The sequence below is a fragment of the Henckelia pumila genome, chromosome 2, assembly GCF_033568475.1.
Source record: "Henckelia pumila isolate YLH828 chromosome 2, ASM3356847v2, whole genome shotgun sequence".
In the NCBI taxonomy this organism is placed as follows: Eukaryota; Viridiplantae; Streptophyta; class Magnoliopsida; order Lamiales; family Gesneriaceae; genus Henckelia; species Henckelia pumila.
In genome coordinates this window covers 183,232,357-183,249,302 of record NC_133121.1, presented here as the reverse complement: position 1 = coordinate 183,249,302, position 16,946 = coordinate 183,232,357, and the positions used below count along the sequence as shown (strand labels likewise).

General features: G+C 30.5%; 1 protein-coding gene across 1 annotated transcript; it reads right to left on the bottom strand.

The window, feature by feature from the left end:
- Positions 1–152: 152 nt before the first annotated feature.
- On the bottom strand, positions 153–3,844 carry LOC140880869 (uncharacterized). Its single transcript, XM_073285716.1, has 7 exons — positions 3,565–3,844; positions 2,527–2,978; positions 1,610–1,793; positions 1,258–1,482; positions 1,028–1,144; positions 681–914; positions 153–493 (listed from the first exon to the last, which is right to left on the bottom strand). Exons 1-7 carry the CDS (start codon positions 3,631–3,633, stop codon positions 281–283), a joined length of 1,494 nt encoding a protein of 497 aa, XP_073141817.1. The 5' UTR covers positions 3,634–3,844; the 3' UTR covers positions 153–280.
- Between the last annotated feature and the right edge of the window lie 13,102 nt (positions 3,845–16,946).

Sequence of the window (16,946 nt, the reverse complement as noted above, 5' to 3'; positions counted from 1 at the left end):
GTTCAATCACGGAGTCGTTTTTATAGTTTCAAGAACATGTTCGAGGGAATACATAAGCGGAATACCAGAAGTGAGAGTAAAGAAATCCCTGAACTCGAACTACAAGTGTTTATATGTTTATACGCTTTCTAAGTTAGGATACATAGGCCGAATATTCGATCAATATAGCATACATGAATCACAAAATCGCAGAAGAATCGAAGAAGAAAGGATCTTCGTATTTCATATAAACCAACTGCAGTAACCAGTTATATGCTATTTATGTTGTACAAGACAGCAATCAAACATGAACTATTTCTTGTATTCGATCATCTATCCTATGACTTAATACTTGTCTGGCTCGAGCACTTCTGTGCTGCAGGCGCTGGTGTAGTTTTTCCGACATCTGGTTGAAGAATGTAGCATCCCACCTGTTTATTAGCGAAGGGTCTTCCGCAAAACATATGTAAATCGATGTTACAGCACTTTCGACAACCACCATGGCCAATCCAACCTGACAAAGAAAATTGACACGTGAGCATAAGACATGAATATCTAGGCAAAAAACTAAAATTTTTCCAAGTTGTAACATCCTTGAGAAAACTCATTTTCTCTTAAATGTAATTTGGTATCCAAGGATCAAAATTGGAACCGAATTGGTAATATTTCTGCCGGTTCGAGGATTTAGGGCCGTTTCTTACCATGATCATTCCCATTAACATGGCAGTAGAGCCCACCATCACTACTCGCTCGGGATGCTTAATCTTTGTCCAAACTGCTGCACACGTTCCAGCAATAAGTCCGCCCAAAATTGTTCCCATCAATAGAACAGCGCCTGAGCAGTCATACGCTACAAGTGCTTCAACGCCTGTTGATTGGAATAACTCCCAAGCATCTTTGGCTGAATGATTAAAGCTTTTTCCCTGGACTGCAATCTGGAAGACAGAAGGATGCATGTGTTACAGATATTTTCATATAGCCTGATAAATCTTTAGGCAAAGATTTTTAAGAACATACTGGTAGCCATGTAATGTGTTGAAATGAATACCTGGACATAAGCATATTTGTTGAACCAACGAACTAAAAACTCTACCAGATGAAACAGAAAATCAACACAGCAGAGCAAACACTCGTTGTTTCCAATCTTTGACCTCAATCCTCTAATCTATCAAGTTCATAAGAACTCTTGCTAGTAAGAACAAATGTGGCTTGATTTGTTGCACATTGATAGGTACATAACTAAAAGATGATAGTACTAATCAACACTGGATTGCTTACCTCCCATCGTAAAGTTCGTATAGCGGCTGTAAACAGAGATCCATAGCATATGCTGCCAAAAGATGTAGTGACAGCATATCGCAAAGAATTTATCAATGGTTTAGAAGGCATTGATGTTGCTTCTCGACCGCCATGAATAAGGACAAGAAACACCATTCCTGAAACTATGACGTGGACAACATTACAAAGAACCGCGCCAGTCCAAAACAAACTCACAGATAACACCTGCATGTGAGTGATGGGATCATGCCTTCTTTGTTTTTTCTTTAATTGAAATTCAAATAATATGAACTGTTTGCATAATATCTCGGTCTAAAAATATGACATGCAGAGAAATAACTTGCCCGCTCACCAACAGAAGCCACCAGCGTCCACTATCCCCAATGCTCAAAGCAACAACCCCAGCAGCACCGAAAGACCACAGAGATAGCCAGAAAAGCATTACTAGCATAAATATGCATGTTAATCTAGTGACCTCGGGAAGGTTCCAAACCATATTCACCGCTCTTTGTAGCACCAGCATGGTAAAGGGAAGTCTATTAAAGGACGATAGTCAGATAAAATTTATATTTATGCAAAAATTTGAGTGACTCTACTTCCACCTAAAAGTCTCAAATTGGATTTTGGTAGATTCATTCTCATGTGCAGAATACCAGTTTTGGTAATCTTTAATTCCGTGAAAGTAATCAATACCCTTTACAAGCTTTGTATCACTGGAATATTTTTTTCAACTTTTCTTATATGTCATCATTCAAAAAGAAATCGAACTCAAAGTCTAAGCCCCATCTTAATTCCTGGCTACTTAAAATTTCCATAGTGAACATCATTAGATCAAGAATGGTAGATAAAAGATCAGAGGATGAGAATGGTAGATCTACCTAATATTTTTAATTATTTCAAAATTTTATCTTATCGAAGGATGATAAAAAAGACATCAAAAATCAAGTCAGATAAATCGATTACAGTATTCTGAAGCATGCAATTTATGAGCATAAGATTTGTGGCATATGCCATCCAAATTTTTATATGCTGTGTCAGGTAAGAGTTTTGACTCGCAGGTTCAGAAATATTTATAATACTATCTTTGAGTCTTTACTTTTACTAAAATTGATAGATCGGAAAATTCAAAATAGCCCCAACATATACATATAGTAATGTGAAAAATGCAACCAATTAGACGAACTTCATATCATATGACAAAAACTTGTAACAACCTTCATGTACAAAGTTAAACTTGAAAACCATGAAACATGATGCTGCAGAGTTTACCTTTCAATGACTGATACCACATACAAGAATTGCAATGCAGCACCTGCAGCAAATGCAGTGCCCCAAAAATACTGTTTAATCCAAAAACAAAGCACACTGATGACAGCAAGATATGTTGTCAAAAGGTGCACGGAGACCTTCATCATTTGATTCGCTCGTGAACCAAGCAATAGCAACCAAGTCCATCCCAATAGCGCCCCTGCTCCGCCAGCAACAGCATACAATGGCCAGTAGTCTTCTGTTAAACCACTCTTATTCTCAAGAAATCCCATTGTGTACTTGTCAATATTTAACCTGTCCTTTTGTTTAAACCTGTTAAGCCCCAAAACCGCGAGTGCAAAACCAACAACAACCAAATGTGCCATAAATATAAGCAACCAGAACACATCATGCCAATGGCGAGACACTGCCGTAAAGATCCCCTGAGACATTGAATGACTCCCCACAACATTCTGCAATAAATCCACCATGAAAACAACATCAATTCCCACATAATTAGTATGTTCAACTAGTACTGGTCGCGAAAGAAGAAAATAAAGAAAATGTACAAAAACGTATACCCACTTCTTTAAATCAATAAAAAAAGAAAATATGAAGACAGATTTTGCTTCCAGCTTTCCCAATCAGAACCTTAGAAGTTGAAAGATGCGCAGAAGTGTTAATTGATATCCTCAATAAACATTCAAATGTTTCCACACAATTACAAGAGCCCTAATTCCACGCGCATGGCGGAAGCAAATTTTTTTTTTAAAAAAAAAAATCATATACAAATCTCCTTCAACTATCTAAGTTATAATAATTCAGATCCTCGTACACATCACCAGTTCACCATACAATCAAAACCCAGAAAAGAGATCCACATAATCACTAAAGAACAAAAGAAGAACATCAAAATCAGAGAGGATCACCCCACGAAACTGACAAAACGAAGTAAAACCAAGCCCACAAGCTTCAAACACCAAAACCCAAATCAAGAAAAGATCCAAACCCGCCACCCAAAAACACACAAACCAACACAAACATGTGAGGCACAAGTACCGGCTGTGGGGCACCCACGGCGGAGTCGTAGGAAGAAGAAGAGGCCGACGAAGACCTGGAGTCGCTCATTGTTCATCGAATTCCCGTCCTACACCGAAAAAGACAAGATTTTTAAGAAAAAAGTCCAAGTAAACGAAGTGGGTTTGTGGGTCGGAGGTTGTTAGGAATGGGGAAAATCGAAGAAAAATTGGGGAAGAAACTGAAAACATATAACGACTATCATTTTGTTGGATTTTAAAGTAATAAGAAAGATAGGCATGAGTTGCCAGGTATTTGCCACCATTTTCTTGTGAAAAAGTTTTGAACTTTTATTATAGGGGGGCCTGCTGTCTGTGTGAGACCTCACCCACGCTTCTTCTTTTGTCGTGGTCATCATTCTCTTTTTTGAATATTGGACTTATTTCAATTAATATAAAAATAATCCTAATTAACAACTCATTACTCATACAGTCATACAAATGAGATTTTAACACGAGAATTCATGGGTTTTGGAAAATCATCTCCACCATTATACTAAATGATTATTCGCGAAAAACATATTTTAAAGATGAATTGGATTTCGTTTGGACATGTACTTATAAAACGTTTTTATAAAAGTGTTTTTTAAATTTTTTTATAAAATGTTATAAAAGTTGTTTTAAAAATAAATATGTGTTTGGACAACTATTTTATAAAATATTTTAATATTTCAAAGTAGTGTTGTTCATATTTACTTTCCATAGTTTCATTATTTGAAGAAGATTTTTTAAAAAATAATTTTAAACAATAATTTACAAAAATTGGATCCAAACACATACTTTAAATTTATTTTATACATGAAATACTAAAAACGTTTTTAAAGTACATGATCAAATGAAACTTTAATCTCTTGTAAAATGATATCACAGATCTATATATGTGAGATGCGTCGACTTGATCCATACTTGCAAAAAAAAAAATTATATAAAAAAATATTACAAAAATCTTGTACATGATATGGTTCACGGGTCAATTTTGTGAAACACATATCCTATTTTGAGCACTCATAAAAAAATATATTATTTTTACTGTAAAAATGGATAGAGTTGACATGTCTAACAAATAAAAATTGAATTGTAAGACGATCTCATAAAAATGATTGATTTTATTATATGCGGTAAATATACTAGTCCTACCCATTCATAAATTACATATACTGTTGAAATGAAAGGATTGAATGAGAAACATTGCCAAATTAATAGTGTAATTTTCGGCAATTGATGCATCGTGGAATCAACAATCGACTATATTAAAGTTTTTTATATTCTTAATTTACTATTGCAGTTGTATGATGTAAATACATATTGTATTTATCTTTTTCTGGTGCGTCATATTATGTTCCTGAAGGTGTCTTCGAAAATTCGAGTAGATAGAGTCAGATAGTCGGTGAGCATTTAACCAATGGTCTGAAGTTCAATTTCTCCTACCTATATTGTATCCGCCGAATCTATCGCACACATGTAATTTATGTGACTAACATGATTTGTAGGTTATTGTATTAGCTCGCACTTATATCTAATACGAATCGAAAGATAATCATTTCGAGTTCCAGCGTCGTCAAAAAAATTATATATTAGCAGGGGCGGCTCTAGCCCCGGGCAGCCAGGGCACGCGCTCAGGGGCCCATCCATGTGAGGGCCCCCAAATTTTTTTTTTAAAAAAATTATTATATATATATATATTTATATATAAATATTTTATATTATTTTTTCACATAAAAAAAGGGTATGAGTTTTTAATTTTGAGAGTTTCGATAATACTTTGCTCTTTTGTTAGTTTGTGGCTGCGTGCGATTACGTGAATTGACTATCAATAGTTTAAAAATTTAGAAAATAGAGAAATACAAAATTTACGAAAATACGCAAACGCATTCAACAAAACGATCCATGGTATGAATTACAAGACTCTTGTTCAATTTTATTTTATTTTTGAATTTTGATATATTGTTTAATCTTATTTTGATTTAATGTTTTTGTTCACATATTTTGATTTAAGGTAAGATGTTAATATTTGTTGTAATTTCAGATAGATTCTGAAAATTCGAGGATTACAGGTCTGAAAATGAATATTTTCCTATGATCGTGGTTACGTATCAAATTTTATTGATTATTATTCATGTGACTGTAGCATCAGTTGAGAAAAGTTTTTTTCAAGTTAAAATTATTGAAATCTTATTTGAGAACCACAATGAGTTAAGAAAAATTGAATGATTTGACGATCCTCTGCATAAAAAAAACATATTGGAATATATATCTTATGACGACACAATTGATGATTTTGTTTCAAAAAAAATAAGAAGAGCCAATTTTAAATAATATCTTTTGTTGATTAAATTATTTTAAAGAGTTATGTAAACCTTCTTTCATTTGTTTACTTTATTGATTTATGTATTTTGGTTTATTTTAATTATGTAATTTGAATTTATATATATATATATATATATATATATGTATATGAGTTTTCAAGTTAATTTGAAAGGGCACATATAGTTTAAACTTTGTCCAGAGGCTCGTTTTTCTTAGGACCGCCCCTGTATATTAGTTGGAGGAGAAGATTCATTTTTAACTAGGGATGACAATGGGTCGGGTCTAAACCCGGCCCCGCATTGAACCCGGCCCGTTGGGGCGGGTTTAGACCAGGCCAAGCGGGTCCACATGCGACCCGGGACCCGCCCCGAACCCGCCCCGCTAAAAATATATATATTTAATATAAATATAAAATATACATGTATATATATTAATAATATATAATTATATTATTTATATTACATAATCAATATTTTATCCCTAATTTGAGTTTATAATATTTTTGAATTTAAATAATTTTAATATATTATGATATTTTTAATATGAAAATATATTATTATGATTTTTTCTTTGTTATTAATTATTAATTAAATAAAAAAATGATATATTTTAACTTATAGAAATATTTTTTTGTCCTAAATATTATTAATATAAATTTAAAAAATAAATTTAATGATGATTTGTTAAATTTTTAACTTATTTAATTTTTTATTTAATAAAATTTAAATTATATTTAATTTGACGGGTCCAACGGATCTAATCCGGATTGAACTCGCCGGGTCCACGGGGTGGGGCGGGTCCACGGGTTGGCGGGGCGGATCTCGGGTTTGCCCAAGCCCGGCCCGAACCCGGCCCGTTGTCATCCCTATTTTTAACCAAACAAAATATTTCTGAGGTTGTATTTTAAAAATATATATATTTTATAATTTTGGATAAAATTGTGATTTATTTATTTTAGGAAATTATTATCTTGTCACATTGAAATGATTGAGTGGACTCTCACTCTAATGAGCAACAAGACTATGGCTGTCATGTGAACGCGTGTTATCACGTGCTTAACTACTGTGTGGGCTTCTTGGTTTCCCAGGCCTTACAGTCTTCGTTCCAACTCGGTATATATCGGTTTGTCTATGTCAGCACATGGACACTGCTCATGTGCTGCATTCAAGGGCCCATGTTTTTTAGGATTTGATATGATCTCATTTGAAGATCCTAAAAAACATGAATCTGATATGATTTCATTTCAAATGAGATCATATCAAATCCCAAAAAACATGGGCCCTTGGATGCAGCACATGGGCAGTGTCCATGTGGCATAGACAAAACCGTATATACCAATCCCTTGACGATTTATAAATTAATGTTATATTTTATAATAATAATATATAATAGGCAAAAACTCCTATGAGACGGTCTCAAGAGTCATTTTTATGAGACGGGTCTTTTATATGGGTTATCCATTAAAAAGTATTACAATTTATGCTAAAAGTATTACTTATTATTATAAATATGGGTAGGATTGATCCGTCTCACATGAGTGCTACTCTATATAATAATATATTGGAAAAATTGCATATATCACCCTTGTGAAATCCCGTGTTAGCTGATAACCCCCTGTGAAATTTTTTTAAACTAATAACCCCCTGTGATTCTATATTTGTAGCATACACACCCCTTTCAGCTAAAAAATGACAAAAATATCCCTACATAAAATAAATGATAAATTAAATAGTTCATAAAAGTCAAGGGCATTTTCGTCATTTTTTAGCCAAAAGAGGTGTGTATGCTACAAATCTAAAATCACAGGGGGTTATTAGCTTAAAAATTTTTCACAGGGGGTTATTAGCTAACACGGGATTTTACAAGGGTGATATATGCAATTTACCCCTAATATATTTTATAAAGATGATTAAAACACTATGATAATCTAATCATACTTTTATAAAGAAAGAAATATTTTAACATAGAGATCATACTAAAATTTGTTACATTATTTTTTAAAAAAAATATTATGTGCTTTCTCTAAGTTTAAAATATATATAACGTATTTTATTATAATATGATAATTTTCTATAGTGATGAAAGAATTATAAATAAAATGGAACGTGAAAATATATTTGTATGAAATAATAGGAAGTATGTGGGTATATTTTTGTTATATTTTCAAAGAAATATAATAAAATATAATATATATATATATATATATATATATTATTTATTTATTTTTCTTGTAGTCAAAGCTTTCAGAAAGAAGGGGGAAAAAGGGGAAACACGCAAAATTATCAGTGCAAGGGCAAAATCTAATTTGAGTATAAATGAAAAGTCGTGATCAAACTAGTGAAAAAAATGTTTTATATTATATAGAAATTAAGTAATAATATTTTATATTTGGCATAATTTTTTTTATATAGGACCATGACTTTTGTTTGAGTGCAATTCTGATAAAATAAAATAACTGGTTTTGACAAAGGTGGCCGGCTCGAATCCAATAATAACTAAGCACTGATTTTTTTCCTAAAAACAAATAGTCCAATTGTTCCAAACTTTGTCGCTCTTATTATTTAAATCAGACATGAATTCTTCGTCGTTAGCCATCTTCTCCCCATTTTCACTATGCATGGATAGCGACCCGCGTTGTTCGATACTAGGCAATGCGTGTTATACGCTCATAACTAATTGATTATATGTTGTACGCGTTCTGTGTTTGTATAATTTATTTTTTAAACGAAAACAAGAAAACAAATGGTAAAATTAAAACAAATATAAAAAATGTAGTGTCTTTGTAAAAAAATAATAATAATCAAAGGACAACAGAGGTACACCAATTTTGCAAAGGTGCGTGACATTTTCGTAATTTAAAAAACATCAAAAGACACAAAAGTTTATTTCATTTTGATAAATAAGAAAATATCAAAGACTAAAAAAAAGGGGGGTAATTTAAAATGACTAATTTGACTAAAATTTTTGGTTATATTGGAATTAAGATATGATATAATCATATATTTATTTTAAATTTCACCAATTAATTGAAAATTGTTTAATCAAAAAGAACTCGGCGTTTTTAGCCTCCATAAACATAGAGTGTATGTCAATAGGCTCTTTATGCAGGGGTAATTTACTCCAAACACACAAATGATAAAGAAATGAGACTGGGAAACCATTAGGAAATAAGAAGAAATCAGGCCTACATGAATGAAAAAAGTGAGAGCTTGACGGGTACGGCACCTGGCTTTGTTGCTCAGGAGTAGTCAGGACTAGTTTTTCGTGCGGAGGTCAAGCCAACAAAGAGTTCAAAAATTAACCATGAATACGAGGCCTAGAGATAATAGGCGTTTCTTAATTTATGTATTGTTTACAACCTTTAAATATAAGTGATTATTAATTTTTTTTCAGAAAAAAATCCATAATCATTTATATTTACTATTTAGAGGTTGTAAACATGCCTTAGTTTTGGTGAGAAGCTAAAACGAGTTATCGTTTAGTTTGAATTAAGGACGTAAATATCAAGTTCTGGAATAGGTCTTCGCAAGCTTGATTTGTGAGAACCCAATGTTTCGGTTCAGTTAGACAAATTCAATTCACTTTGGTCCAGTTCGGCTAGACTAATGAGTTCAGCTAGATTGAAATTCCAACAGTCCAGCTGTTGTTTCAAAGTTGTAACTGACACATTAACTCGAGATCATGACAAATAATGACATTAAATGAGACTATAACAGTCAGATTTTTGTTTATAAATAACACTCAGATTTCTGAGAGAATATTACACAATTCTCAGCATTGAAATACATAAAATTCGAGTGAAATGGGATAGAATTTTTGAGCAAGGAGATTAATTGAGCAAGCAGTTCAGTTGAGAAAGTGCAGAATATTTTCAAAGACCACCAAAATATTAGTTTAACAACTTTCTGTAAGTGTGCTTTTTTACTTTAAAACCCGATAATATGTTTTAAAATTGTTCTGGCATGTAGGTTTTGTATTCAAAGTATGAATAATTTCGAAAATTGTATTTCTGATGCACTGAACTTATGGACTAGTGGTAGTAATATGTATTCCGAACACTACTAATTACTAGTTACCGGCCTCACTCCTGAGAGAATTAAAATATAGGAGAATGATATCAGTTAGCCACAAATTTCATAAGCTAATTAACTTAGTGAATAACATGGTTCTAGTTTATGCCTGTTAAATATGTGATTACTGTTCTAAATTATATGTATAAGTCTTCTGTGAAAAATGATTATAAAAGCTGAGATGATTTTCCTATTTACTGAGTGACAACTATATCATTCACCTACCCAACATCATCTCAGATAAGAACGAAGAAGAAATGAAAGATGATAAGCAAAATCAGTTCTAGGATCGTTGAATAAAACCAAGGATTTCTGATGTTTATTTCTGTTTCAGTTCTATTATATTTGATGTTGCGTTAAACTTTGTATCAGTTTAGTTTTTGTGTGAGACTTGTTATCAGTTCAGTTTGTAAAGACGATGTCATTCTAGAATTATGAATGAACTAACTGGTTTTATTTATAAATATGTACTTCTGAAATTTGTTATTTTTGAATAAATAATTCAGGAACAACACCGATGTTATCGCCTCGGGTCTGGGACGTGACACGATTACACAAAGAGGTTTCTATAACAATTAGGTATGTGCAAGAGCGATCAAATTGTCATAAAAGTTCATTGTATACAATAATCCTCCTTCTAGATCATGGCCTAACTCTCGATCTACCAATACCGATAATCTAGAAGTAGCTAGATCCTACATGTTGAAAAAGTGACTCCCGTAAATGTAACACTTGGTCCCGCGAAGATGGCTCTCTGCCACGCGTACTTTTGTCCTCCATGTATATCACTTATCTCATGATGTTGTTTAATTTGTATTAGAGATGTAAACATCAAGTCCTAACCCTAAGTCCGCACAAACGCGATTATACATGCCACTAGATACTTTGCATCTATCCTTGCTTTAAGAAGATCATCGACCCAGTCACATTATGGTTGATTTTTTGACACATTTTGGATGGAAGTAATTGTTCTGCCTGATTTTAAGAATTTTATATATTATTATTTATATGATAGTTCTTTTAATCATATATCATACGATGGATGTATTTAGTAGTACAATGAATCCATTGATACAAGTAATTTTATACGATAAATTTTATTTGATTATTAAATAAAATAAATATTACTTATTTATTTTTAAAATATATATGTACGTACATTGATTTTATTTTTTACATTAATTAAGAAATATAATACAAATATTAGTGAAGCACAAAGATTTTTTTTTAAAATTACATTTATGTGGTTGAATAAAAAAATTAACTATTTAAAATAATAAATTATTAATTTATTTATTTATTAATATATTTATAAATTAAAAAAAAAATTCATCACGATCTCAATATTATTAATTTATAGGGATTTTACTGTATATAATATATATTGAGCGAAAAAATTACAATAAAATATCTATTTTTTATTTTATGAATAGATACAATAAAAGTATCTATTGATAAGAGTCAAACGGAACTTATAATATCATACTACATAGAATCCCTTTAATTAACTATCTATTTTTACATTAATGTGAATTTTAAGATGAATTTACAATTATATCATATATTTATTCCCAACATAACCAAAATTATTAAGCAAATTATTCATTTTACATGACCAAAATGACACTCACCTTTGTGTCTCTTAATTTTTTTTTATTTTTTTACGAAAATTTCACCCATTTTTATAAAATTAACGTATATCTATTGTCTTTGGTGACTATTTGAATACGAAAGAGCTATATTTTTTAATTTTTTATTCTTACCATTTATTTATTTATTTTGAAAAAAAAAATCAAAATGTAAAGTACATGCACCGGAGTACTATTTTGAAATTATATATTAGCTCAATCACACCATGCATCTCAATCACTCGCACAAACAGAGAAAATTATTATTACTCCTAATAATATAACTAGCTGCTAATATCTGCACCCTTTGAGAGTTACACAAATCAAACAAACATATATATGAATTTTTCCTCGTACGTCAATGAACAAGTGATTTACCTCTGATATCAATTGTAATATCAATTATCAAATGTTTGTTTCTCTATCAAAAACTACTATCGATTAGTTATAATAATAATACAAGTTAAATATGCTAATTATAAGACAATCAATGTGTTCATACCACAAGTAATCAAATATTTGATCAATCCTTGAAAAAAGTTCAATCGTTCCAACCGAAATACTGTTTATTTTATATAAAATAATAATGTAATACTGTAAATAAAATATTTTAAAGATCTTAAATGTGTATATAAATAAATAAAAATATATATTTACCAAATTTTAAAATCTAAACAACAATATACATATAATCAAAATATAGAATATAATTATATATATACACACTAAACAAAAAATAAATCAAAATAAGCTCAAAATATTATTGAAATAATATTTTTAACAAAGCTAAAAATCTAAATAATCATATATATAAATAAAATAAAATTTATTTTAAATGGAGATAATAAATAAATTTTATTCGGAAGATATATAAGAAATAATTAAATTATATATATATAAACATTTAAAAAGAGGTGATATGATTTAAGAGTTATTTGCACCAAATACACATGTGAAATATTGAAAATGCACACTTCTCCCCTGTGAAATTTTAATAGGTATTTTCAACCCTGACCTTTTATAAAATTAGCACACGCCCCTTCATATGAGCGATTGTTGCGCATGCATCACTCACGTGACTGGGCCAATATATATTTTGATTTTTTGACACCAAATATCCCTATGAAATATTAAAATTACATATTTGACCCCTTGAGAGTATAATAAATCTATTTAACCCATAAGATCCAATTATAAATTATTTATCAAACATTTAAGTTTTATGAATTTTTATTTTTATTTTAAATTTATTATTATTAATTATTTTATTTCTAAAAATATATTATTACTTTATCTTGATATCATTATTTTATTAAATCACTTTGTGTTTTCAATTACTCCATTAAACATGCATTCATAAACAAAGATTTAAATACATAAACGTACCAAAATATTGAACCAGCATGATAAGTTCATGCATATTACTTTTTTAATTTAAGACTATATATGTTTGAACCAAAATCTAAATTTTTCGAGAATATGTATTGCACAATTTGAAGTAAATATTAAAAAAATAAAGTGGTTATATAATGATAAAATTTAGTATTAAAATATATTTTTTGTATAACTAATACTAATATAAAATAACCAATATTATTCATAGTTATTTAATTTAAAAAATTATTTATTAAATTAAATATTGAATTAATAGTAAATTTATCATTATATAATCATTTTATTTTCTTATTATTTATTACAAATTGTGCAATGCATCTTTTCAAAAATTTAGATTTTGGTTCGATACTATATAGTCCTAAATCGAAAAATTAATATGCTTGAACTTATCATTTTAATTATTTTAACATTTTGGTACTTTTACGTATTTAAATCCTTGTTTATGAATGCATATTTAATGAAAAAGTTGAAAGCACGAAGTAAGTTTAATAAAATAATGATATCAAGATAAAGTAATAATATTTTTTAAGAAACAAATTAATTAAGAATAATAAATTTAAAATAAAAATAAAAATTCATAAAATATAAATATTTGATAAATATTTTATAATTGGATATTATGGATTAAAAAGATTTAAAAATTATACTATCAAAGGGTCAAATATGCAATTTTAATATATCACAGGGGTATTTGATGCCAAAAAAAATCAAAATGTTTGTCCATCCAGTCGCATGAGGGGCGCGTGAGCAACAATCGCTCATATAAAGAGGCACGTGTGCTAATTTTATAAAAGGTCAGGGTTAAAGATGTCTAATAAAATTTTACATGGGAGAAGTATGCATTTCTAATATTTCACAGGGGTATTTGGTGCAAATAACTCTATGATTTAACCGGTTTTTAATCGATTCTGTTAGGATCGATTGAACAAATTCGATAAAATTCAGAGATTCACCAGAAAAACACACACATCAATAACAAGAACACAATCCCAAAAATACGATAAAACCCAACACACAGATCAATCACCAATCAAACACATGCAAAAGCGATTTAAACAACACAAGTATTTATGTGGTTCGACAGTGAATATGCCTACGTCCACGGGAGAACAATACAACCACTTTATTAATCACGAACAAGAAGAAATCCAAGCTTAGAAATAGAGCTTTTATAGATCACACAGAAAACTCTAACGCTAAACACAAACTCGATTCAAATCTTTTCTACTTTGAATTCTCACATCACAATAAGCGCCACAATTCTCTCTCTTGATTTCTCTTTTTCTTTCTCCCTCTCGAATCGAACTATGAAGGTTGAAGAATCAGTTGTTTTAACGCCCCAAAATTATCTTAATTGTGTTTATTATTGTTATTCCGAGATTAGAAGTTTGAGGATTGAATTGATATTTAATCAAGGACTGAATAACAATTTTTGAAAATTTCAGAGACTAATGGGTAATTTGGGAAATTTTGACTTAGTCTTTATTATTGGATGCATGACTACGCTTACTCATTCTTTCCTTCTTCTCCCTCCAAACGTGTTCCCTCCATTGAAGTCTAGAAACGCCTCTTTCTAGCTTTTCAATTTCGGTTTTTGCTCGATCCGTTCGATAGAAATTTAATCCGAAAATATATTTGCGATCACGACATCGAAGGCTTCGTTCTATCGTAAGTTTTTCTTCGATCAGTTATACTTCAATTTTTGGACGTCGTTGGAATTCGATTATTTTTGGATATGTTGTTCTTGAGCTAGCATATATCGTTTATTCAAAGTCAGATTGGAAAAAAAAATGACGTTCGGAATTGTTATGATTTTTGAGGCATAATTTGAAAATTTGGGGTTTTGAGATTGGTTGATATTGAGTTGATTTTGTTGATATTGCAGTTGTTATGAGTTGTATTGATTGATATGCTGAGATTGTGATTTTTCGGTTGTCCGTTTATAAGCCGTTATGCCGCCGGTTTGAGTTTTGGTTATTGTTTGATTTGGTTGATTGAGCCGTGTTTTCGATTGAGTTGTTTGTTGATTTCGAGCTTATATTACTTCTTTGCAGATTGGTTTGAAGGTCGTTGAGCTCGGAGTTGCAGAATTCGAATCGATAGAGAGTTGAAGCCGATATAGTATTGTTTCTCATTTGAAGATAGAGATGATTGAATAAGTTTATATATGAGTTTATCATTGTTTATCCAGGTTGGAGTACCTTCGAATCTAAGATAAGGTATAAGTCGACATTTAATCGAATAGGGATGAGTACTCGAATACGAGATGAATTTCGAGTTCCCTGGAATCACATACTTGCATGTTATTTGAATTATATGATTGAATGTATTATGATTTGTACATGCATTCATATTGAGCCAAATGATTTGATTTCATTTTGAATTAGATGTTTTGGGGACTATATTTGAATGGCGTTGGTTGTCGAGTTCTTCCAATAGCCTGAATACTCCGGGCATGCTTTTAAAAAAAATCTTTTTTTTCTTTACTTTTTTTTGCCTCGACATTAGTGTTTATTGATTGATTAATTCTTGATCAGAGTATTAGAATCAAGGTCCTCACAGTTGTGTTTCGTAATTGTGTTATACCATATTCCATTTGCTTATATATAGAAACTACCGACTTTTTTTTTGGGCTTTTAGGTCGGTAAGTAGCTTGACCCATTCTTTAATCAACATGGCCCAACACCATAAGTTCTTTAAGTCTTGAAGCAATCGATCTTTCCTCACAGTTTGATCTGCTTTCTCGCACCAAACTCCAAACTCCACGGACAATCGATCTGCTAACATAACTCATTTGCCCATCAACCTCGATCCGATCTCAGTAGTTGATCAGACCATGAACTTATCTGACATTCACTAAGCTCATCTGACCACTGCTCTTCGATCTGATCCCTTCTCCAGTCGAGCTGATAAAAGCACACTTCAACAGAGTCATTAATCGGTCTAACCGGTTCTTGATCGATTTCACTGTTCAAAATAGTTTATAGGATTTGCCCGAATCGGACCCATCATCGATCTCTGATTCTCCTGATCAGACCGAACACTCTGTCCAATTTTGAAAATATGGAACATAACACATCTTTTATTATTATTGTTGTTGTTTTTTTTAAACATAATTATTATTGTTGTTTTTATTAATAAGAATAATCATATTTCAGTTACTCTAGCTCGCAAGGAGAATCTCATCATTAGTCAGAGTATATCATATTTTAGTTCTGAAAGAAATACAATCAATGCATACAGAAAGTATAATGTTGGCACATCCAATACGAGGCGAATAAAGATAATTCCACATTATATATATATATATAAACCTCTTTTTCGCTCGATTTTTTTTATACATCAAATTACATATGTTACGATACGAATTGGCCTTTTATGAGACGTCTTTATGAATTTTTATTCTTGAGATATGTTACATTTGTTCATATCTACAATAAAAAGTAATCATTGAAACATAAAAAATAATGATTTTTTCATAAATTATCCAAATAAATTTTTTATTGTAACGATTTTAATTCACAGATATCCAAATAAGATATTTTCTCATAAAATTAATCCACGAAACAATTTCAAAGCAGTCTTTTTTTTTAAAAAAATTATTATTCATTATTATTTTTTGGTTTTTTAACATATCGACGAATTTTTAAAATCTTGAAATATAACAACCTTTTTCTGACCCACGAGCATGCCACTTCGCATCATGTTTGGGAATCATATCACTTCGATATTATATATACTTGAAATAAAAGTAGCATTAAAAATATATATTTTTAAAAAATTCGTGCAGAAAGACATGATTATTGAATTCCAACTAATGTCGTGTAATTGGAAGAAATGGACACGGTTGAGAAAATAATATAAACTCAAAAATATTATAATTAATTATTTATTTATATTATTATTTTTATTTAGTATAATAATTATTAATCATAACATTTATCATTAAATGACAAGTTGTCGCC

Coding starts and splice junctions, on each gene's coding strand:
- LOC140880869 (XM_073285716.1), bottom strand. CDS start 3,633: ATGAGCGACTCCAGGTCTTCGTCGGCCTCTTCTTCTTCCTACGACTCC. Junction 1,794..2,526: donor GTGGTATCAGTCATTGAAAG/GTAAACTCTGCA, acceptor GTCCTTTAATAG/ACTTCCCTTTACCATGCTGG. Junction 1,145..1,257: donor TACGAACTTTACGATGGGAG/GTAAGCAATCCA, acceptor TGAACTTGATAG/ATTAGAGGATTGAGGTCAAA.